Source organism: Rhinopithecus bieti, unplaced genomic scaffold, assembly GCF_001698545.2.
Source record: "Rhinopithecus bieti isolate Rb0 unplaced genomic scaffold, ASM169854v2 scaffold_56246, whole genome shotgun sequence".
In the NCBI taxonomy this organism is placed as follows: domain Eukaryota; kingdom Metazoa; phylum Chordata; class Mammalia; order Primates; family Cercopithecidae; genus Rhinopithecus; species Rhinopithecus bieti.
The window spans coordinates 760,034-783,816 of NW_016821943.1; the positions used below are offsets into that span (position 1 = coordinate 760,034).

General features: G+C 58.6%; 1 protein-coding gene across 1 annotated transcript in view; it reads left to right on the forward strand.

The window, feature by feature from the left end:
- The window catches only part of ANO7 (anoctamin 7), a 40,029-nt gene that overhangs the window by 6,968 nt on the left and 9,278 nt on the right, over nt 1–23,783 (forward strand). Inside the window, exons 4-20 of the mRNA XM_017860654.1 lie at nt 1,257–1,399; nt 5,738–5,845; nt 6,521–6,657; nt 7,646–7,703; nt 8,563–8,673; nt 10,464–10,629; nt 11,996–12,086; nt 13,109–13,205; nt 14,823–14,966; nt 15,036–15,173; nt 15,839–15,937; nt 16,012–16,114; nt 17,617–17,728; nt 18,084–18,138; nt 20,236–20,333; nt 21,620–21,765; nt 23,539–23,781. Coding sequence (XP_017716143.1) covers nt 1,257–1,399; nt 5,738–5,845; nt 6,521–6,657; nt 7,646–7,703; nt 8,563–8,673; nt 10,464–10,629; nt 11,996–12,086; nt 13,109–13,205; nt 14,823–14,966; nt 15,036–15,173; nt 15,839–15,937; nt 16,012–16,114; nt 17,617–17,728; nt 18,084–18,138; nt 20,236–20,333; nt 21,620–21,765; nt 23,539–23,781 — 2,049 coding nt within the window. The remainder of the gene's footprint in view (nt 1–1,256; nt 1,400–5,737; nt 5,846–6,520; nt 6,658–7,645; nt 7,704–8,562; nt 8,674–10,463; nt 10,630–11,995; nt 12,087–13,108; nt 13,206–14,822; nt 14,967–15,035; nt 15,174–15,838; nt 15,938–16,011; nt 16,115–17,616; nt 17,729–18,083; nt 18,139–20,235; nt 20,334–21,619; nt 21,766–23,538; nt 23,782–23,783) is intronic.

A 23,783-nucleotide genomic window follows, 5' to 3' on the forward strand; every position in this document is an offset into this window, starting at 1 on the left:
CCCTCCCCTGCCACCCCTGAATAGCTGGGATTACAAGCACCTGCCACCACGCCTGGCTGATTTTCTATTTTAGTAGAGACACGGTTTCACCATGTTGGCCAGGCTGGTCTTGAATTGCTGACCTCAGGTGATCCAGCTGCCTCAGCCTCCCAAAGTGTTGGGATCACAGGCGTGAGCCACCATGTCCAGCCACGATAAGATATTAAAAAAGAGAGAGACAGAATGCCCACATTCACATAACTTTTACTACAGTATTCTGTTATAATTCTATTTTATTATTAGTTATTTTCATCTCTTACTCCTAATTCATAAATTAACCTTCACCGTAGGAAGGTTATCATAGGTATATCATAGGTATGTGCATATTATAGGTAGGTATAGGGAAAGAGTGCATACAGGTTTGGTACTCTGCACAGTTTCAGGCATCCACTGGGGTCTTGGAATGTATCCCCTGCAGAGAAGGGGGGACTCCATCGTCCTTACTCCTTGGGTGTGGCCTGCGAGTCTCTGCTGGATGACCAGGGTGTTCCAGCTGGAGCTCAGATTCCCCAGCCCTGTGTATCCTCTGGAATCTTTGTCAGCCATTGGCCTCCAGCAGCTGCCTCTGTGTGTGAATAGCTTGGTGCTCCAAGGGCCTGGGGGACTTTCTCACAGAGCCAGTGGCTCCGTCTTCTTCCCAAGCTCCAGCCCCCTTAGCAGCACCTAATTCGGATGCCCATTCGCTTCGCCCACCAACACCTCTGCTTGAGCTCTATTGCCCTCCTTGTGGTTTGGGAAATGCCCCCAGGAAGAAGGGAAGGGAAGGCTCACCTCACACGCTCCTCTTCTCTCGAGGGCCTGAGCCCAGCATCCATCGCTGTCTCATGCCAGAAAATCAGGGGCTTCAGAAACTTTCTCCAGCGCTGATGATTCTCTGTGGCAGGAAGGGAAGTCTGACAGTGCCTTGCACCTGAAGTCCTTAAAGACCCCTTTAGGAGTTTGGGACTTACTCTGCAGGGATCTCAGAGGGCCACACCCAACCCCTCTCCAGGCCTCCGTTCCCCACTCAGGCCAATGCAGGGCTTTCCTGGAACCTGGAAGTGCTCCCTGAGTCCTCCCAGCCCTGGCTGGGATGAGAGGGGACCGGGAAGGAACCGGCCCCAAGTGTCCAAGTGCCTGGCTCTCCCTTGCGTCCTGGCTAGGATACTGGCAGCCCTTCCCCGGGCCAGCCACTGCCACGTAGCCAGGCTCCTGCCTCTGTCCCTGTTGGTTCCCAGCAGACTTTGTCCTTGTTTGGGAGGAGGACCTGAAGCTAGACTGGCAGCAGAACAGTGCCTCCCGGGACAGAACAGACACGCACAGGACCTGGCGGGAGACTTTTCTGGATAATCTTCGTGCGGCTGGGCTGCGTGTAGACCAGGTACGTGGAGGCGGTCATAGGCAAGGCCCAAGGCCCTGCATCCACTCTGTGACCCATGACCTTGCCGCATGAGGCCTGAGGGCATGGTGTCCAGAACTCCAGAGCAGATCAGCGCCCCCCGCCCCCCTGCCACCCACCATGAGCTCCTCCCTGTGGCTAGGGAGCTGCTGTCCAGAGGCCGGGGTAAACGTTGATCCCTCCTGGCACACTCAGCTCTCTCGTAGAGGCCGGAGCCCTCAGGGTCACCTGAAAACTCTGACACTACCTTTGCCATTCATGTGTCCCACCTCCAGCATTAAAGCTTTTGTGTAGGCATGTCATTTGTGTTTATGACTCTCAGTGTGCTTACAGAATTAACAGCTTAAAAAGTCCTTTCACGTGTTTGTTTTCAGTGATAATGGGAGGTACCACTTAGAATCATTTAAGCAACAGGTCCAGGGAGCGTGAGAAACAGGAACTAGGCAAGAGGATGCTGGGTGTGTGGGCACAGGCGTGCACAGGCAGGGCTTGGGGCAGCTAGGGATTGGGATGCAGAGCCCAGCTCTCACCCTGCTGTATTCCCCGCTCATTGCCAGGTCTGTCCACGCGGCTCCTTCTCCGCCCTCCTCTGACCAGCTTCCTCTGTCCCTAGGAGCAAGCTGTGCTGTCACCTGTCCTCTCCCTCTCCACAGAGTAATCAGTCTTGAGTTTTATGTTCATCACACTCAGGGTTTCTTTACCATTTTAGTGCCAATTTGACATCATCAAGCAATACAGCCTGGCTTTGAGATTGGCAGAGCTGAATCACGTGCGGGGTCATTCCTGCGGTGAGGCCCGCCGGTGTGGTTGATGACTGCTGCCCCGGGCCCCGCCCTTGCCTTGCCACAGGCAGCTGTGCGTGTGAATTCCAGTCTTTGCTTATGGATGCTGTGAGAATGGGCATTTGACTCGTTCCCAGTCTGGGACGATTATGAAAATCAGCTACTGTAAATTCATTTGTGTGTGCGCGCACACACGTTGTGTATCCCTGTGCCTGTGGGCAGGAACTTCTGGGAGTAGGGGTGCCAGGCTGAGGCATGTGCAGATGGATGGCCACACCACTCCCCATGTGGTGGCCCCGCTTCCACCATCAGCAGTGGCCTGAGGCCCCTTGCTTTGTAACTTCTCAACACTTGGTACTGCAGACTTTTAAAGTTTTACCCATCAGTTGGGATGTGGTTGTGGCTCACCATGGTTTGTGTGCTTGTGTGCTTGTTTGTTTTTGAGACAGAGCCTTGCTCTGTTTCCCAGGCTGGAGTGCAATGGCGAGATCTCGGCTCGCTGCAGCCTCCACCTCCCGGGTTCAAGAGATTCTTTTACCTCAGCTTCTCGAGTACCTGGGATTACAGGCGTGCGCCACCACGCCCAGCTAATTTTTGTATTTTTAGTAGAGACGGGGTTTCACCATATTGGCCAGGCTGGTCTTGAACTCCTCACCTCAGGTGATCCGCCCACCCCGGCTTCCCAAAGTGCTGGGATTACAGGCGTGAGCCACCGCGCCTAGCCTCAACCAGGTTTTAATTTGCATTTTCCCTGCTTCTTAAAGAAGTTGAGATTTTTGTTTAACTTTTACTTTAGGTTCGGGGGCACATGTGCAGGTTTGTTATATTGGTAAACTCATGTCACGGGAGTTTGTTGTACAGATGATTTCGTCACCCAGGTACTAAGCTTAGCACACAATAGTCATTTTTTCTGCTCCTCTCCCTCCTCCCTCAAGGAAGCCCCAGTGTCTGTTGGTCGCTTTGTGTTCATAACTTCTCATTGTTGGGCTCCCACTTCTAAGTGAGAATATACAGTATTTGGTTTTCTGTTCTTGCATTAGTTTGCTAAGGATAATAGCCTCTAGCTCCATCCACATTCCTGTAAAGGACAAGAGCTTGTCCTTTTTTATGGCTGCATAGTATTCCATGGTACATAGGTACCACATTTCTTTATCCAGCCCACCACTGACGGGCACTGAGGCTGACTCCATGTCTTTGCTATTGTGAACAGTGCTGCCGGTTGAGCATTTTTCACGTTTATGGTCCATTTATGTTTCCAATAATGTGAATTGCCTTTTTGTGTCTTTTGCTCTTGTTTCTATTGGGTCACTTGCCTTTTTCTTTTTTTTTCTTGAGACAGAGGTTTTTTTTTGTTGTTTGTTTTTTGTTTTGAGACAGAGTCTTGCTCTGTTGCCCAGGCTGGAGTGCAGTGGTGCGATCTCGGCTCACTGCAACCTCCGCCTCCTGGTTTCAAGCAATTCTCTTGCCTCTGTCTCCCAAGTACCTGGAACTACAAGGCACCTGCCACCATGCCTGGCTAATATTTGTATTTTTAGTAGAGACAAGGTTTCACCATGTCGGCCAGGCTGGCCTCAAACTCCTGACTTTGTGATCCACCTGCCTCGGCCTCCCAAAGTGCTGCGATTATGGGCGTGAGCCACCGCGCCCGGCCTAACAAGACAGGGTCTTGTTCTGTTGCCCTGGCTGGAGTGCAGTGGTGCAGTCACGGCTCACGGCAGCCTCAATCTCCTGAGGCCCAAGGCTCAAGCCATCTCCCCAGCTCAGCCTCCTGAGGAGCTGAGACTACAGGCCCACACCACCGTGCCCGGCAAAGTTTTTGTATTTTTTGTAGAGATGAGGTCTCACTTTGTGGTCCTAGCTGGTCTGGAACTCCTGGGCTCAAGCAGTCTGCCTGCCTTAGCCTCCCAAGTCACCTGCCTTTTTTTTTTTTTTTTTTTTTTTTTTTTTGAGACAGGGTCTGACTCTGTCACCCAGGCTGGAGAGCAGTGGCGCGATCTCGGCTCACTGCAACCTTTCTCTCCTGGGTTCAAGTGATTCTCCTGCCTCAGCCTCCTGAGTAGCTGGGATTACAGGTGTGCACCACCATACCTGGCTAATTTTTGTATTTTTAGTAGAGATGGGGTTACCCCATGTTGGCCAGGCTGGTCATGAACCTCAAGGGATCTGCCTGTCTCAGCCTCCCAAAGTGCTGGGATCACAGGCATGAGCCACCACGCCCGGCCTCACCTGCCTTTTTCTTATTAAGGCTCAGGAGCTTGTTGTCTGTTCTGCCTACTTAGCCATTGCTGGTGGCGTGTGTGACAGACATCTTTCCCCAGTCCTGGCTGGCTCTCATGGTCATGATGGTGTCCTGGTTGGTTTTAACCTGCTGTGGACTGAGTTAGTCCTGCATCCGACTCCCCTCCACCTTCCGTGCCTTTCTTCCCTCGCCCACCTTCTCATTCCCACGTTTCCTACTCCTTGTCCAGAACACACAGGGAACAGCCCCCACTTGCCACATCCCCTGACCCCATGCTGCCAGCCCCACTCTCCCTGGCTTCCTTCCAGGGCCTTCTCAGGTGTTGGCACATGGAGCCCACAGAGCTAACGGCCCCCCACTCCTGAGTCTGGATCTGCTTCAGTGTCTGGGAGGTGGAGGTGAAAGACACCTGCTTTTATTATGGACAGAGATGCTTGGGTGCTGTGGTCCCATGAGTTTCCAAGGTCACCATCCAGACTTGGGCAGGTTTGCCCTTTCGTTGAGGGCAGTGGGGACTACTGCAGGGGACACCGGTGGTTCCAGCACGTTGCCCAAAGTGTGCCTGGTCTTCGGTCTCCAGGACAATTGTCAGCCCTCAGCGCACATCACAGCCAGCCGGGGGCCCGGGTCTGCCCTTGACTCTGTTCCATTTTGCCCAAGCTGGGGCCGTGGCTTTGGCACTTGGGGACCCCAGATGGCTGTGAGGGCTGAGGGCCACTGGACTAAAGGGTTTCGCACTCAGAGGAGACACTTGTCCACTGGACTGAAGATCCCTGTCTCAACCCACCCCGGGCTCCAGGAGCGCCTGTCACATGTTGGCACACACGTGCACATGTGAACATAAACAGTAGTGCCCACCCATATGTACACACACACACGGAAACGTGTCTGTGCACAACGTGCATGTACACCTGGTGACTGATCAAAGGTGAGGCGACTGTTCATTGTTGAAAACCAAAAGCTGGAGGTGCTGCCCCTCAAGCCCGGAGGTGGGTGTGGGTCAGCGTGGTCTGGCCAGCAGGGCAAGGCTCTCCCTAGCCTTAGGGGAGGCTGCAGGTGATGCCAGCCCCAACAGCTTGCTGTCTGCAGCGAATCTGTTGCTGGGGCCGACTCCCCAACGGGGCTGTCGAGGCCTGGTTAGCTTTCAGAGGCGTGTCCACAGGAGCAGGTGTCATGTATCAAATAGGAGATTCAAAGTCAGGTGTTACCATGGCTACAGAAATGCCAGTGTTTTCCTAAGAGTGCAAATGGACACACACGTGCACCCTCAGGCTCTCACGGAGCCCTGGGTGCCTACAGCATGCCGTCCAGGACGGGAACACCACAGTGCACTACGCCCTCCTCAGCGCCTCCTGGGCTGTGCTCTGCTACTACGCCGAAGACCTGCGCCTGAAGCTGCCCTTGCAGGTACGCGGGAGGCATGGGGACAGGGTGGGCCTGGAGGTCCCCCCAGCCAGGGTTACTGGTGACTGGTCCCCAAACACTGCATCCAGCTGCCAATGCCGACAGCCTTGGGAGGGCTCCTCTTACCCACCCCAACACCAGACCCCAAGAAACATCACCGGGCAAACGGGGCAGGTGGTGGCATCCCCCATGGTGGGCTCACGGGAGATGGGGTCGGGTGAACAGTGTGTGCGCACTGAGCTGACCCCTCCAGGCCCAGACCCCCACCAGGCCACCTGCTGAGGGCCCAGCCTGTGGACGTGGGGTGGAGAAGGCTGCCTCCAGGTGACCTCAGGGACCTGGACCATCTTGGGCCCGGACGTGGGTCCGCCACCCACCGTACTGGCTGGCCTGACCCTCACTGCTGCGGGTGGCAGAGACACGCTACTCACCAATTCCCATCCCTTTTCCACTTGAGGGGCTCTGGGCTACAAACTGACAGGCTAAGTGGCCTCGGAGCCTGAGGCCCTGAGAAGGAAAGGGGTTCTCCTGGGCCCTCCCAGGGTCTACCGCGCTCCTTCGCTCTGCTGGAGCCCCTTTGCCCGCTGCCCAATTTGCAAACTTGCACAACCTCCACTCCCACGTGGGGCGTTTGCCCTCCTCTCAGCAGTGGGAGGAGCCACTGACGTTTCCTTCCAGGAGTTACCCAACCAGGCCTCCAACTGGTCGGCCGAGCTGCTGGCATGGCTGGGCATCCCCAATGTCCTGCTGGAGGTTGTGCCAGACGTGCCCCCCGAGTACTACTCCTGCCAGTTCAGAGTGAACAAGCTGCCACGGTAAGGCAGGGGCCCTGCCAGTCAGAGGAAAGAACAGGAGTGAATGGGAGTCGGTGCATGAGTGAGCGGAACTTGATCCTTCCCCAGGACTCCCCTCACCTCGAGTTTTCGGCAGGGAATCAGGCCAGGTGGGCATGCTTGTCACGTGTCTGCGTTTCCAGACCAGCTGCATCGGCCAGGCTAGGGCGGTTGTGCTGCAGGACAGATACCCCTCAAGGCCCAGTGGCTGGACACGCAAGGTCCAGTTCCTGCTCAGGCACACGTGTGGTGGGTCAGTGCGGCACCTGCTCACCACGGTCTCTCAGGGCCTGGGTGATGGAGGCTCTGTCTCATCACAGCCTCCCCAACTGCCTAGGTAGAAAACAGGGACCAGTTCTGCCCACACTGACTCCCTCCTGGAAACGACTCGTGTGTCGTCCACACACATTACTACCGGACAAAGCCAGTCGCACTATGGCACCAGGCCTATAGACTGGGGGAGTCCAGAAGTGGCAGGGACTGCTGTCGGGGACCACTGCTGAGGGCAGCCTTTCTGCCACACGGGGTGCCTCCTTTTGGGGCTGGTGGGAAATTCAGTCTCACTCCGTGTTGCCCCACCCATGGTTTCCCAAGATTCTGGTTTCCCAGGGAGGACCCCTGCCCAGTCACTGTCCACACTGCCCACGAGCACCCTCAGCCCCATGCCGGAGCTTCAGGGCGGCACACGGGATGGGCCTCCCTGGCCAGCCTGGCCCTCTCTGCACCGCCCTGCCCTGTGCCCGACCACAGTTTGCTGCCCCCCACTCTGTGTGTGGTGAGGGGTTCTGGGTATCTGGGGGCTCCTGTGGCCTCCTGTTCCCGGGGATGTGAAAGGCAAAATCGGGAGCCACTGACCTGCCAGGGAGCCAGCTGCTTCTCCTGGGGCGAGGGCTGTGTCCGCAGGCCTGTGCTCCTGCATGTGCACCAGCACCTGGGCCCCAAACCTTCTGCACCGTTCACATGCCCACAGCTTCCTCGGGAGTGACAACCAGGATACCTTCTTCACAAGCACCAAGAGGCACCAAATTGTGAGTGGGGGTCCCTGCTGCGGGCCCCAAACCCTGACCTGGCTCTGAGGATCCTGCCAGCCCTCAGCCTCCATGGACACAGAAAGGCCCGCTTGAGATCAGAGGCCTGAGGCCTAGTCCTGGAGGCTTTGGAAACTGTAGAGGCTGACCTCAGCTCGAAACACAGGGCAGGCCATGGTCTGGGATAGGGGAGGGGTGGGGAAGGGCCCAGTTCCCCTTTGGGACCCCAGGGCTCAAAATAGATATTAGATTTATGGACACGTGGGACAGCCGAGACTAGCCCCAGGCAGGGTGGGTCCTGCTGGCTGGGAGCAGACCCGCCCTGCAGCATCGTCCAAGGATGGGCGGCACCAGGTGGGGCAGGCCGAAGGCACCCTGGCAGGAGGCCTGCTCCTGAGGCCTGCAGGCAGGGAAGGGCCAGTCCAGGCCTACCCAGGAGAGGCCCTGCGGACCACCACGGGGCACACAGTCACGTGGGCTGCCCAGGTAGGGGCAAGGCACACCCTGGACACAGCTGACTCCCAGGCTGCTGTGTTCACCGTCACCCAGGGTGCGGGTTCAGAGTGGGCTGTGCATGGCCAGGCGGGGGCCCAGCTTTGGGTGCAGACTCAACCCCCACATGCCGTGTGGCGCTGGTCAAGGCCTCCGAGCCTGCAGAGCGGGAGAATGAGGCCACCCTGGCGCAGGGGCATCCTGCATGTGAGGTGGTGACACAAATAGCGATCCATCAGATAGCTATTGTCACCAGAAGGCTAAGAGAGGCCGTCCGTGGCCTTGGCCTGAAGACAGGCTAGCTAGGACATCCCTGTTCTGCTATTACGTGATCGGTGACCCGCACCATCCTCCACACCCCCTGCAGCTGTTTGAGATCCTGGCCAAGACCCCGTATGGCCACGAGAAAAAAAACCTGCTTGGGATCCACCAGCTTCTGGCAGAGGGTGTCCTCAGCGCTGCCTTCCCCCTGCACGATGTGAGTTCGGGGACTGGGGGCTCCAGCCTGGGTATGGGGGATGAGTCCCCTTGGGTCCTGTTGGCCCCCAGGGAGGCGGGTGTGGGGCAGGCACAGTCAGGCGGCGTGACCACCCAGGAGTCAGAACACTAAACGCACACACGTGGCGATGTGACCAGGCCATCCCATGGCCTGTCCAGGGCCTCAGGTCCAGCTCTGCGTGGACTGCAGCCCACACTGTGGTGCCTAACACGGGAATAGGCCAGTCCCTGGGCTCTGGATGCTATGGCTCCGTCTCTCTGGGTAGCTTCTCTTGCTGGGAAACACAGTGAGGTCTCTTATCCCCCTCCAGAAGCTGGGTAAACTGAGGCAATGCCAAAGCGGGCACTGACCGGGGCAGCTGCTGCTGCACCTGTTCCTGTCAGCCTTACCATCATCCCTGAGAAAACAGCCACCGTGGGGAGCAGGAGGCCATTTACCCCCCGCCACCCGAGCCTTCCCCCTTGGTCAAGCAGGGCAGGGGCCTCGCAGGCAGCCAGGGCATCCGGGGCCTGGTCAGGCCTAAGCCCACTGCTGTGTGGCCAGGGGGCCAGTCCTGCCCCAATGCCATCATGGAGGTTAAATGAAAAAGTGGCTGTGGAAATGCCAGATGTCCCACCTCAATGGGGCGGCTCCTTCTGCCAGCCAGGGCCCAGGACGCACAGCACAGGACACCAGCCTAAGAAAACCTGCATAGACTCCACGAGCTTCTGGCCGCAAGGTTGGTCATCACTGCCTGACAACTGAGCCCGGTGCGCTCGGGGACTGGGGGCTCCAGCCTGGGTATGGGGGATGAGTCCCCTTGGGTCCTGTTGGCCCCAGGGAGGCGGGTGTGGGGCAGGCACAGTCAGGCGGCGTGACCACCCAGGAGTCAGAACACTAAACGCACACACGTGGCGATGTGACCAGGCCATCCCATGGCCTGTCCAGGGCCTCAGGTCCAGCTCTGCGTGGACTGCAGCCCACACTGTGGTGCCTAACACGGGAATAGGCCAGTCCCTGGGCTCTGGATGCTATGGCTCCGTCTCTCTGGGTAGCTTCTCTTGCTGGGAAACACAGTGAGGTCTCTTATCCCCTCCAGAAGCTGGGTAAACTGAGGCAATGCCAAAGCGGGCACTGACCGGGGCAGCTGCTGCTGCACCTGTTCCTGTCAGCCTTACCATCATCCCTGAGAAAACAGCCACCGTGGGGAGCAGGAGGCCATTTACCCCCCGCCACCCGAGCCTTCCCCTTGGTCAAGCAGGGCAGGGGCCTCGCAGGCAGCCAGGGCATCCGGGGCCTGGTCAGGCCTAAGCCCACTGCTGTGTGGCCAGGGGCCAGTCCTGCCCCAATGCCATCATGGAGGTTAAATGAAAAGTGGCTGTGGAAATGCCAGATGTCCCACCTCAATGGGGCGGCTCCTTCTGCCAGCCAGGGCCCAGGACGCACAGCACAGGACACCAGCCTGGGGAATCTCCAACCCAGAGAAGGTGCTGGGCCCTGGACCAAGGCCACTGGCTTCTCCCAGGGTGGCCTCTCCAGGCTCTTCCCTGCCCTGAACCCTCACAGCCCAGGAGTCAGAGAGGCCTCACCACACATGTCCCCTCCTTGGAGAGGTCCTCCTGGACCACCCTGTACCCACCCCTCCACATTACTCTATTTTTTCTTCATGGAGCAATCCCAAACTCCCGGGCCTCATCTGCCCATGTCCCACACTGAAGTCCCCGCACCTACAGCAGTGCCCGGTGGGATAAGCAGGGAGAGTCTCCTGCCCACAGTCCTCTCGCCCCCAGGGCCCCTTCAAGACGCCCCCAGAGGGCCCACAGGCTCCGCACCTCAACCAGCGCCAAGTCCTTTTCCAGCACTGGGCACACTGGGGCAAGTGGAACAAGTACCAGCCCCTGGACCACGTGCGCAGGTACTTCGGAGAGAAGGTGGCCCTCTACTTCGCCTGGCTCGGTGAGTCCCCCCAGCTTCCCCCCAGACCACCTGGGCTCCCCCAGCTTGGTCTCAGGTTGTAACAATTTGCCAGTCCATGCCCCTGGAGGGCGGCATGCGTGCGGGCTTGGACAGTGGGCACGGCTCTTGGCCTCGCCTGGCTGACTCCTGCTGGGCTGCCCTCCTGGCTCTCCCCAAACCTAGTCACTCTAACTGGGTGCCATGATGATGCTGGGCCCTGGCCTCCTAATGACCCAGTAACAGTGCTGAGAACCCCTTCTGCTGGTGGGGGTCTCTCCTGACTCCCTCCCTGACTGTCACTGGCCCATGAGGCCCTGGGGCCTCCCCAGAAACTTCCATCCTAGGGAGGTCACCCCTGCCTGGGTCCAGGCCAAGCCTCTCATCTCCAAGCAGGCCAGCACCTTCCAGATGCCCATCTGCCCCAGGTAACCCCAGAGCCGTTCCTCCTGGGTCCTGGCTGCCCTCACCCCACTCAGCTCTTGGCACCCTCCCTTCCCCATCCTGGGTCGGCCCCAGCCCCTTCATTCTGTGCCCCAGAACTTCCAAAGTCCTTTCTCCTCCCCACACACAGCCCCACAGTGGACCCAGACAATGTAGCCAGCCAGGGCAGTGGGTGGGGCCGGCAGGCATGGAAGGGCAGTTGGGGTACAGCATTGGGGTGGAGGCACAGCTCCTGTGTGCCAGGACTCACCCGGCCATCTCAGGGCCTGGAGCAGCAACCCTGGAACAGTATGGCCAGGCTGAGGGCTGCTGTGGCAAGCAGGGCCAGGGCTGCATCTGGGCTCCAGGCAGACTTGCATTTCACAGCAGTCACTCTGGCCAGCAGAGACAGGCAGGAGACAGGATTGGGGCCTATGGGAGGCAGTCGGGGTACATGCTGAGGGCCTGGGGTAACTGAGGGATTGTGGCTGTGGTCAGATGAGGCAGGGGCCAGGGTGGGGGTTGGGCGGTGGGGAGGGAGGCACCCAGAATGACCCGTGGTTTCCCTGGGGCTGGAACATGGGTGGGCCCACACTTCTGTGGTGAGCAGGACGTGGAGGGACTTCTCTGTCCATCCTGGGCAGGTTGGCTGGAGTGAGCTGGCTGAGAGGGCATCCAGAGGTGGAGAGCCTGGTGGGCCGGAATCCCAGCAGGACTGGTGTCAGGGTCAGTGTGGTGTCCAGAGTCTAGGGCAGAGGCCCAGAAGGTGGGGCCATGCCAGAGCTGCCAGGGAGACCTGTGCACCTCTTGGCTTCCTCACATAGGGCCCCAGCCCCCAAGCTGGGCTGAGGGTGGTCCCTAGGGGACAAGCATGGCTGTGTAGACCCCTACCTGGGGCCCCCAAGCCCGGGTTCCTAATGGTGGAGCCCTGCCATCCTCTCTACAGGGTTTTACACAGGCTGGCTCCTGCCAGCAGCGGTGGTGGGCACACTGGTGTTCCTGGTGGGCTGCTTCCTGGTGTTCTCAGATATACCCACGTGAGTGTTCCCTCTCCGCAGCTCTGAGGCCTGGTGCTGGGCCTCCAGAGGGATGTGGGATGGGGGGACCCCCGGGTGTGAGGCCCTGTGCAGACAGCTGGTGCTTGAAGTGATTGAGGTGAGAGGTGAGCACATGCCTGTCCTCAGGAGTGTCACAGAGGGCCTTGTGGACATGGCTGAAAGGCTGGCAGGTGGACTGGAGTGCTCCCAGGGTGACAGATGGACAGGAGCACTCCCGGGCTGACAGGTGGACAGGAGTGTTCCAAGACTGACAGGTGCACAGGAAGGCCCTGGGCTGACAGGTGGTCAGGAGTGCTCCAAGACTGACAGGTGGACAGGAGCACCCCTGGGCTGACAGGTGGTCAGGAGTGCTCCAAAGCTGACACAGATGGACAGGAGTGCTCCAAGGCTGACAGATGGGCAGGAGTGCTCCCATGCTAATTTTATTGGCACTCTTATTTATTATAATAATGTAAGCTTTCTTATAATATTAATAAATGGGCTTTTGTTTTAGTTTATCATGGAACTGAAATTCAGAAACTTAACTCAGACATTGTCATGGCATATATTTTAAAACAACTATTTTCTTAAGAAATGCTGGGCCTGGCTGGGCGCGGTGGCTCACGCTTGTAATCCCAGCACTTTGGGAGGCCGAGGCGGGCGAATCACGAGGTCAGGAGATCGAGACCACAGTGAAACCCCGTCTCTACTAAAAATACAAAAAATTAGCTGGGTGCGGTGGCGGGCACCTGTAGTCCCAGCTACTCAGGAGGCTGAGGCAGGAAAATGGCGTGAACCCGGGAGGCGGAGCTTGCAGTGACGCCAAGGTCGAGATCGCACCACTGCACTCCAGCCTGGGCTACAGAGCGAGACTCTGTCTCAAAAAAAAAAAAAAAAAAAGAAATGCTGGGTCTGGCAAAGGCAGTGGTGGGGAGAGAGAGGACAAGGGAGGCACCTGGCTGGGAGGAGCAACCAGTCCCCCTCCCCCATTAACTCCCACCCCTCCACTCCATGCCTTGAAGGCAGGAACTGTGTGGCAGCAAGGACAGCTTTGAGATGTGCCCACTTTGCCTCGATTGCCCTTTCTGGCTGCTCTCTAGCGCCTGTGCCCTGGCCCAGGTATGAGAAGAGGTGGGTGGGGTAAGGGATTTGGGAGTTGGGGGATGAGGAGGGCAGCTCCCCTGGTCCTGGTCCTGACTCTGCCTGCACCAGCCCCTGTCCTGCTTGTCACCGTGTAAAGGCGGAACGCTCCATGAGCTCCTTAACCTTTGTTCTCTCGCCTGGAACTGGGGTTATGCCTGGCACACACCTCCCGGCACTTGGCAGAGTGCCTGCACTCAGTAGTGGCCCATGTTAGTGCTTCTCACTCAAGGACACACCAGGCCAGGACTCTAGCTCTGGCACTCTGGGGGCACCTGGCCCTTGGCTCCAAGGCAGACAAACCCTGGAGCCGCCAGGGCACAGGCAGAACCAAAAGGTTGGACTTCTGAGCAGAATTCCCAGCTTACGAGACCTGGGCAGGAGGCTCCTGCAGTCCCTGAGCCCCACTGTCCCCCCACCTGCCTGGCATGCTTCCTAGGTCTGTCCACCTTCCCAGGGACCTCGGCCTCGCTTGTACCCCACGTGCACTGGACCCAGAGCCCTTGGCACTACTGACGGGCCAGATGCCCTTTGATTTCACTCCTGGGAATCCACCTGGATGTTTCCTAGGACCACAAATGGGGACTTAAAACAGCAGAGACTCATTCTCACAGACCCGGGGCTGGAGTCCAGAATCAAGGTGTTGGCAGGCTTGGCCACTTCTGGGGATTCGACCTCAGGCCTCTCTCCTGGCTTCTGGTACTGCTGGCGGGCCTTGGTCCTCCCTGGCTTGTGGCCCCCTCATTTCAATCTCCGCTTCCGTCTCCACCTGACCTTCCCCTCTGTGTCTGCGTGCTGGTTCCTCTTCTCCCCTTTTGTAAGGGTTTGTCCAGGGTGCTCTCATCTGGAGATCCTTAATCTACAAAGGCCCTTATTCAAATAAGATTACATTCTGAGGTTCCCAACGAACCTATCTTTTGGGGGCCAGAATTCAACTCACTAGAGTTCATCCTCTGGTTCCCAAAACTTCATGTCCATCCCATGTGGAAAATACATTCACCTCATCTCAGCATCCTCCAAAGTCTCAGCCTCTTACAGCATTAACTCTAGTCCAAAATCCCATGAAAATTTCAGCTCAGAAAGTCCCAAATCACATCCTCAAAGTCAGGTGTGGGTGAGACCTGGGTGTGGGCCGTCCTGAGGCAAAATTCCTCCCCCTCTGTGGGTCTGTGCTTCCAAAACACAGTCGGGGGCCGGTCACGCCTGTCATCCCAGCACTCTGGGAGGCCGAGGCGGGTGGATCACGAGGTCAGAAGATCGAGACCATCCTGGCTAACACGGTGAAACTCTGTCTCTACTAAAAATACAAAAAGTTAGCCGGGCGTGGTGGCGAGCACCTGTAGTCCCAGCTACCTGGGAGGCTGAGGCAGGAGAATGGCGTGAACCCGGGGGGCGGAGCTTGCAGTGAGCTGAGATCGCACCACTGCACTCCAGCCTGGGCAACAGAGCCAGACTCCATCTCAAACAAACAAACAAAACACACAGTGGGGGGATGTATGTGGGATGCACATTCCCATTCCAGAAGGAAGGAATGCTGGAAGGAACAAGGGGCCTCCAGTCCCAAGCAAGTCTGGACGCTTCACATCCCTGCCACAGGCCGGCCGGCTGTTCGACCACGGCGGCACCGTCTTCTTCAGCTTGTTTATGGCACTGTGGGCCGTGCTGCTCCTGGAGTACTGGAAGCGGAAGAGTGCCACGCTGGCCTACCGCTGGGACTGCTCTGACTACGAGGACATCGAGGTGAGCCACCCCCGCTGGACCACGGTCACACCCAGCAAGGGCCACCACTGAGCACCGGCTCCCTTCCAGGAGAGGCCTCGGCCCCAGTTTGCCGCCTCAGCCCCCACGACAGCCCCGAACCCCATCACGGGTGAGGACGAGCCCTACTTCCCCGAGAGGAGCCGCGCACGCCGCATGCTGGCTGGCTCGGTGGTGATCGTCGTGATGGTACGCGGTCCCCTGCCCTCCACTCATGCCTCCATCCTCCTGCACCACGTGGGGTGGTTTTTGTCCTCCATCGCACCGTGGTGCCGAGGCCAGATGCCTCCTCTGGGCACAGGATCCTCACTCCCTGCAGAGAGGCTCCCATGTGCCCAGGCTCCAGGGAGGGGCTGAGCCCAGGGCTTGGCTGTGGGGTCCCAGCTGAGAGTCATACAGAGGACCTGGGAGGGTCTCCCTGTGGGTGTGGGCATGGGGCATTTTTCAAGCAAGGGGGTCGGTTTCAAGGAAAAGAGAGCAGGCACCCCAGCAGGGCCATTCGCTGCACCCTGTCTTGCCTTCCAGCCAAAGGGGCTTCTTAATAGGACCCCTCCCACCCTGCCAAGATGTCAGGAATCCCCAGTTCCTGGGATGGGATGGCTCTAACATTCACAGTGGCTGCCTTGACACCCAGATGTGGCCCAGCCTCTAACCCTAACCCCACCTCTGCCTGAACAACCCATCAGGAAGGACATCGCCTGGGAGTACAGCCAGGGCTGGAGGCAGGGGGCTTCCCAGAGGAGGCAGTGCTGGGGCCAGCAGTGGACTAGGAGAGCTGTCAGGGGCCATGGCCTGAGGGTGCTGGGGTGCCCAAGCCACTGTGAAGGGGCTCACAGGCCTCCCCGCCCCTGCAGGTGGCCGTCGTGGTCATGTGCCTCGTGTCTATCATCCTGTACCGCGCCATCATGGCCATCGTGGTGTCCAGGTCGCGCAACACCCTCCTCGCAGCCTGGGTGAGCCTCTGCCGCCTGCCTCGGGGGGCCCTGAGCAGCCCCTCATCCAGCTCTGACTGCCTGTCTCCTGTCAGGCCTCTCGCATCGCCAGCCTCACAGGGTCTGTAGTGAACCTCATCTTCATCCTCATCCTCTCCAAGATCTATGTGTCCCTGGCCCACGTCCTGACACAATGGGGTGAGTGGGCTGAGGCCGGCCAGCCACTGACCAGGGGCCCACCCTGCCGGCCCCGAGCCAGAACATGACTTTCTCACTCACTGACACACACGGCCTCACTTCTCTTTCTTCTTTCTTCTTTCTTTTCAGACAGGATCTCACTCTGTTGCCAAAGCTGGAGTGCCCTGGCATGATCACGGCTCACTGCAGCCTTGACCGCCCAGGCTCAAGGGATCCTCCTGCCTCAGCCTCCTGAGTACCTGGGACCACTGTGCCCAGCTGAATTTTTTTTTTTTTTCGATAGAGACAGGGGTCTCACTATGTGGCCCAGGTTGGTTTCCAGCCCCTGGCCTCAAGTGATCCTTCTGCCTAGGCCTCTCAGAGTGCTGGGATTACAGGCATGAGCCACGGCACCTGCTTTTCTTTCTCTTTCTGATTGTTTTTAGCACCCCAGGTGGGATACAAACGATCCCTGGGTTAGGATGCCAGTGCCCCCCATTTCTAAGTGTGGTACCGACTGGAGGTGTCTGAGACTCCCCTGAGGCTCCCTTAAAAGAGCAGTGAGCAGGGCCTTCCTGGAGATCAAGGACCCTGGGGGCACTCAAGCACCCAAGGAATTCTCGCCCCTCCACAGGGTCCCCTCCAGGCTGCGAGGTCCCCAGGTGGGAGACGTCCCTCCAGAATAGGGCCGCTGAGCCTCTGTGGGGTGGCGTGGGGGATCGGCCGCTGGACTGGGCAACTGCCTCTCAGTTCTTCCCTCTCCCGTCCCCTCCCTTCAGCCTTCTCTTTCTCTGTCTCATTTCCTGAGAAAAAACACTTAGGGACCAACCTATTCATTCCATAAGTTGCTGCCTCTCACCAGCCCTGCTCTGCCCTGGGGGTGAATAGCCTTGAACAAAAGCGGGCAGCCCTGCCCTGGAGCCCAGGTTCTAGGAGAGGGGACAGAACTGGCTGCCTGCACAGCTACAGATAATGGGAGAGGGCTTAAGTGCTGAGGAGGCACCCTGCTGGGTGCCAGGGGAAGGTGGGTGTCAGGGAAAGACCTATGCAGGTGGCAGGTGTCTCGGGGAGAGGTTCCTGGTGCTGGAAGGCCAAGGGCAGGGCCCTGAGGGGAGCCGCCCAGCTGCTTCTGCAACTGTGGGGCGTTGTGCCTCCCTCTTTCCCTCCGGTAACCTTTAGCCTTTTATGCTCCTGACTCTGGCACCTGCACCAGAGCCCAGTCCCCTTCACAGCCTTGGCCTCGAGCCTCTATTCTGTTTCTCTGACCCATCCCCCGACCGCCTGCCTGTGTGCACCACATTCATTATTAGTGTTGGGATATAGGTATTATCCATTTTCCCAGCTCCTCTTATCAACATGTTTTTGGGTGACTTTGGAAATGTCATACTTTGTCCCCTTCTTTAAAATATCTGGATATGGCCTTTTCCTCACCCGTGTGTGGCAAGGTGGTCCTAGGAGAGGGGGCCCCTAGTTGGATGCTAGTGACTCCCCCAGGGACTGAGCCCAGGCTCTCCATGCCACAGAAATGCACCGCACCCAGACCAAGTTCGAGGACGCCTTCACCCTCAAGGTGTTCATCTTCCAGTTCGTCAACTTCTACTCCTCACCCATCTACATTGCCTTCTTCAAGGGCAGGTTGGTGGACACCTCTCCCTCTGGCCCCAGCTCGGTTCTGCTTGTTTCCCGCTGCCTGGGCACCAGGCATCACCCAGCCGTGCTCAGGCAGGGTGGAGGATGGAACAGGAGACCCAGGCAGGGGACAGGGAACCATGCCGCCCTGCACCTCTGAGCAAACAGGGGCTGCCCACCTCTTGGTCCCCACCCAGCTCGGGGGTCCACAGGAGGCCCACCTTGCAGCCTGGACTCTACGCCACAGTTCGTGCTCCCTCCAGGGCAGGGGCAGCAACTCTGCTCAGGCCTCAAGAGCCCAGGGAAGTGGGAGGAGACAGGAAAGATTTCATCAAGGCTCATGACCTTGACTTTCTCCTAGGTTTGTGGGATACCCAGGCAACTACCACACCTTGTTTGGAGTCCGCAACGAGGAGGTAAGTGTACCTGAGGCCCGGGGCTGGTGGATGAGCTGTGTGCTTCCTCTCACTTCCATTCGAGCTTTGATTTGCAATTCCTCCCGCCACCGGCTACCTCATCGCCCAGCCAGGGCCAGCTGTGCAGCTGACCACTTAGGACTCCCAGCCTCTCTTCACCACTTATTCTGACCCTCAATATGTCCCATTCAGAACCATACCCAAACACTCCGGGACGGGCACCGTGGCTCACGCCTGTAATCTCAGCACCTAGGGAGGCAGAGGGAGGAGGATCGCGTGAGCCCAAGAGTACGAGACCAACTTGGGCAACATAGTGAGACCTCATCTCCACAAAAATAAAAACAAGCAAACCAAAAAGCCTACCCCACCCCAGCTGTCCTGGCCCGTATTACTGTTTCCCCATTTTAACCCAATTCACACCTGAGACAAGTGTGAGCCATTATGGTGGAGGCAGAGCCTCTGGCACACAGGGGCCGCAGAGGCTGGCCTCCCTCACAGGCTTCGTGTGCTGCCGCCATGACTGTCGGGGTTTTCCCAGTGGCCGGCTGGCCTCTCCCCATCAATACAGTGGGCTCTGCCTGTGACTCCGTATCTCTAAGAGCCAGGTATGAACCTGGTTTTTCAGAAAGTAAGTGGAAGTTGACCTGGTAGAGGATGAAGCATTGTTGTCATGGGGGTTCCTGCAAAGCAGACACCAAGACAGAGATCCTGGTGCAAGTAATCGATGTGTGCATCACCCCAGAAGTAGTCTCCATTGTGCCACAGCCCCTCCAAGACACCGTAGAGAAGCCCTCAAAACTGTCCCTGATGCATGGCCCCTCCTGGGTTCGGGCCAGGCATGTCCCAGCAGCTGGGGTCACAGGCAGCAGGGTGGGTGCATCTGGAGCCATCCACAGGTGGCCTCTGGGCTGGACTGGGACCTAAGTGGACCCCTGCTGAGTGCCTGGCCTGAAAGACCTCTTCTCCTTTTGGAAGAGGAGGAGGAGGAGACAGACTTTGCATGGGGCCTGGGCCATGAGCCAGCCCAACTGCAAAGTGGCTGCCCCCAAAGGGGTGCTTTCCATTTTCATGTGAGAGGGAAAGGGAAGGCTAGGGATGGAGTGGGGAGTGTGGCTGCAGGTGCCACAATGGACCAGCCAGAGGACTTTCAACTGTTAAGTGGGAAAAGTTCCCAACCCAAACTGGCTTAAACAAAAAAGGGAGTTTTCAGCCAGGTGTGGTGGCTCACACCTGTAATCCCAGCACTTTGGGAGTCCAAGGCAGGTGGATCACGAGGTCAGGAGTTGGATAATAGCCTGGCCAATATGGTGAAATCCCGTCTCTACTAAAAATACAAAAACTAGCCGGGCATGGTGGTGGGCGCCTGTAGTCCCAGCTACTCAGGAGGCTGAGGCAGAAGAATCGCTTGAACCTGGGAGGCGGAGGTTGCCGGGGCCGAGATTGTGCCACTGCACTCCAGCCTGGGCAACAAAATGAGACTCCGTCTCAAAAAAAAAAAAAAGGGGGGAGGGGGAATTTTCTTGGCTCCTGTGCTGAAAATGCTCAGGGCTATGCGGGCTTAGGTATGAATGATCCAGGTGTTCAAAATGCTGCACTGCTGTGCCCAGCATGGCCTGTGTTCTCAGAAAGATGATCCCACCTGGAGGGAAGGTGCCTGTGGTGTGGCCGACACTCTCGGACTTAGCACCCCTTGCAAGGCACGTGTTCCCAGGAACTCCCTGTGTCCCCCTCTCACTGGCTTGAACGGGGTCACTGATTGGTAGGGCCTGCCTCGTGGGTCTGCCCTGAAGCCAGAGGCTACAGTCAGCCCCATGTAACCCCTTGTGGGGTTTCCAAAGGAAAACTGGGGTGCCATTAGGTACCTATAGCAGTGCCCCCTGCAGCTGTTCCAATGCACAGTCTTCCAGCTGGACCTGGTGGCTCCTGTGAGGTCAGGAGGGGGAGCTGTGGTGGGAGCATCACTGCAACCCTCGAGGTGCCCAAGGCATGTCAGAAGGGAGGTGGGGAGCCAGGAAGAGGGCCAGCTTTGAGACAAGAAGGAATGGGTGGGTGAGTGGCTGGTCCCTCTCCCAGCTAACCTGAGCCCTGCTGCCGTAGTGCGCGGCCGGAGGCTGCCTCATCGAGCTGGCACAGGAGCTCCTGGTCATCATGGTGGGCAAGCAGGTCATCAACAACATGCAAGAGGTCCTCATCCCGTGAGTCCCCCACTCCACTCTGGGTGGCATCGAAGGACCAAGGGACCCCAGAGCACCTGGTGGTAGCAGCCTCCAGCCCAGCCCTAGCTGGGAGAAGAGGTGAAGGGAAGGCAGGGTCCATCCCTTCCTGGACATTAGCACCTTCCCTGGGGAGGGGGATGGGGAGTGTGCCCGGCCATCTGCCCCGGGCTCTGGGCTGCCAGCCCTGCAGCTGCCATGTGGCTGGCTGAGGTCTTCTAGGTTATGGTTGTGGAAGGCGCTACCCCTGGGACCAGCTTTGGCTGGGGAGGGGGTCTGGGATCCTGGGCCCAGGCTGGGGTGATGGCTGTGTCCATTCAGAGATGCTGCGGCTGGGCCAGGGTGTTCCTTGGCATCCCCAGCCCCCAATGTAGCACAAGAGGGAGGAGGAAAAGGAGGCCCCAGGCCCAGGGTTGATCCTCAGACACGTCGGCCTCAGATGCCCTTGCCAGGGACATCCTGACCACAAGGCTCCCATCTCCTTAGTGCCACCTCTACTGGCAGGCACTGTGGCCCCCATCAAGGCAACTGGGTCCCCCTCTCAAGCCAGAGTCCTTCACAGAGGCTGCCCAGGGCCTCTCCTCCCGCTCAAGGCCAGACTGATCTGAGCGCCCTCCCAGCGCCCCCTCAACACCTGATCTCCCTGCAGAAGACAGCGCCCAAATCAGCACTGCCTTTTCTGGGCCACCACAAATAGCAGTTGGGAGATGGTGGCCACGCCACATCCTGAGAGGTGGCCCTGCCTCTGGGGACTATTGGTGCTGTGAAACCACAAGACCATAAGGTGCAGGGTGGAGCTCCGTGCCTGGCAGGAGCAGGGCGGGGACAAGTGATAGTGTGATAAGGCAACACACACACGTCCCCTGTAGGACGAACCCAACACGTGGGCCTCCATGACATCTGCTTTCCCTGGGACACAACAGTGGTCCTTGTCCACTCGCTCCCAACCTTGGCAGAGCTCTTGGGCACTGCTTTGCAACTCTGGGAGGAGCCCATTACCCCTAAAGCCTTAAGGAACAATGCAGGGGGCTGGGAGGGTGGACCGCCCCTCTGCATCTGACCAGCAGACACAGAGGCTTTCACTGAGTCCGATCTGCAAAGGTCTTGGCTCTCACTGTGTCCACCCCTTGGGCCCCAGACCCCACCCCTCCCTGCTGCCTTGAATTGCAAAGCAACAGGCTCGTCCTGGCCACATCTTCCCCAGGACTACAGCAGTCACTGAGACCCACCATGGATCAAAGGCCATTTTCCTGTATTCCCATCCCCAGGAAGCTAAAGGGCTGGTGGCAGAAGTTCCGGCTTCGCTCCAAGAAGACGAAGGCAGGAGCTTCTCCAGGGGCTAGCCAGGGGCCCTGGGAGGCCGACTATGAGCTTGTGCCCTGTGAGGGTCTGTTCGACGAGTACCTGGAAATGGGTAGGAGCCCGTTAGCAGCTGCAGCAGTGGCTGGCGCCGTGGGCAGGGATGGGCAGCCACTCTGCTCAGGGACCTCCCAGCCTGACATTGCTCTGTCTACATCTGCCCTGAAATGTGCTTTGGTGGTGGGGTGGGGACAGAGGGTGGGGCCTGTGGAGAATCCAGAAAGGAATTATTTTCCCCTGAGAGTGCCCGGGAGGGTTGGCTGAGGACAGAGGGGCACCCAGGAGGGTTGGCTGAGGACAGAGGGGCACCGGCACAGGGAGGAGGCCCCCGGGGTCGTTGCGGAGCTCCCCTAGGGTCCCTGGACCTAGAAAGCACGGGCCAGAGCAAGGGAAGAATTAGGAGGGCAGGCCCCGGCGGCTGACAGAAGCCCTCCAAGGGCGAAGCCACACTGCCAGGCAGCGGCCTGGAGAGCCGACGTCCCCAGAAATCTCCTCAATGCTCACGCTATTTGCAGAGCCACAACTGTCACCTTGACAGGTGGTGGCCAGTACTAGTGGCTCATTGCCTGCACAGGTGGTGCACTCTGGAGGGCGAGTCTGCACCACCTGTGCTGTCGCTGCAGCACAGGGTCTGGCTCTGAGCTGACAAAGGGAGAAGGAATCATCAGGCAATATTTTTGTTTTGTTTTGTATTTTGTTTTTTTAAGACGGAGTCTCACTTTGTCACCCAGGCTGGAGTGCAGTGGTGCAATCTCGGCTCACTGCAAGCTTCGCCTCCCGGGTTCACGCCATTCTCCTGCCTCAGCCTCCCGAGTAGCTGGGACTACAGGCGCCTGCCACCACACCCAGCTAATTTTTTGTATTTTTAGTAGAGACGGGGTTTCACCATGTTAGCCAGGATAGTCCTGATCTCCTGACCTCATGATCTGCCCGCCTCGGCTTCCCAAAGTGCTGGGATCACAGGCGTGAGCTACCGTCCCGGGCCTGTTTTCGTTTTGTTTTTTGAGACGGAGTCTCTCTCTGTCGCCCAGGCTGGAGTGCAGTGGCACCATCTCAGCTCACTCCGACCTCTACCTCCCAGGTTCAAGCAATTCTCCTGCCTCAGCCTCCCCAGTAGCTGGGATTACAGGTGCCCACCACCACGTCCAGCTAATTTTGTATTTTTAGTACAGATGGGGTTTCACCGTATTGGCCAGGCTGGTGTCGAACTCCTGACCTCAGGTGATCCACCCGCCTCAGCCTCCCAAAGTGCTGGGGATTACAGGCGTGAGACACTGTGCCTGGCAGGCAGCTCTTAACCTATGAAGAGGGCATGTGAGCCGGCACGGCCTGGAGCTCCCCAGCGCAGCGGCGGCTTCTGTGGAAAGGGAGCAGGCAGTTCCCAGGGCGAGGAGTGGATGCCCTGACCCTCCACCACTGGACCCTGGACCCCAATGATCTCACTAGTAATTCTGGACGAAGACCCAGGAACCCCTTCCAAAGAGCCATCTCCTAACAGCTCCCCTGAGGGGCGAGTGGAGAAGCCGGTTGTAAAATCAGAAGCAGGTTTCTGCTCCCACACCCGCCCCGAGTGAGTCCATGAACTCACCCAGCCGGGGGAGGCCGTGACCAGCCGGAAACACGGAGCTCAGGGCAGGACGGCCGGCCTGGGGCCGGTCAGGGGCGATGGCCGTGGCGCTGCGCGGTCCAGGACGAAGGAGGCCAGAAGGGGGAATGAGCCGCGATGGGGCGGCGGCACCACGTGGACTGGCCGGTCCTCCGCGGGGGGCGCGTCCCGAGGGCTGAGGGCGGACGGTGGGAGAGCCCGGCCGTGCCCCCCGCCCCGCAGTGCTGCAGTTCGGCTTCGTCACCATCTTCGTGGCCGCCTGTCCGCTAGCGCCGCTCTTCGCTCTGCTCAACAACTGGGTGGAGATCCGCCTGGACGCGCGCAAGTTCGTCTGCGAGTACCGGCGCCCGGTGGCGGAGCGCGCCCAGGACATCGGCATCTGGTTCCACATCCTGGCGGGCATCACGCACCTGGCGGCCACCAGCAACGTGAGGCGCGGGCGGGAGCGGGGGCGCGCGGGGCGGGGT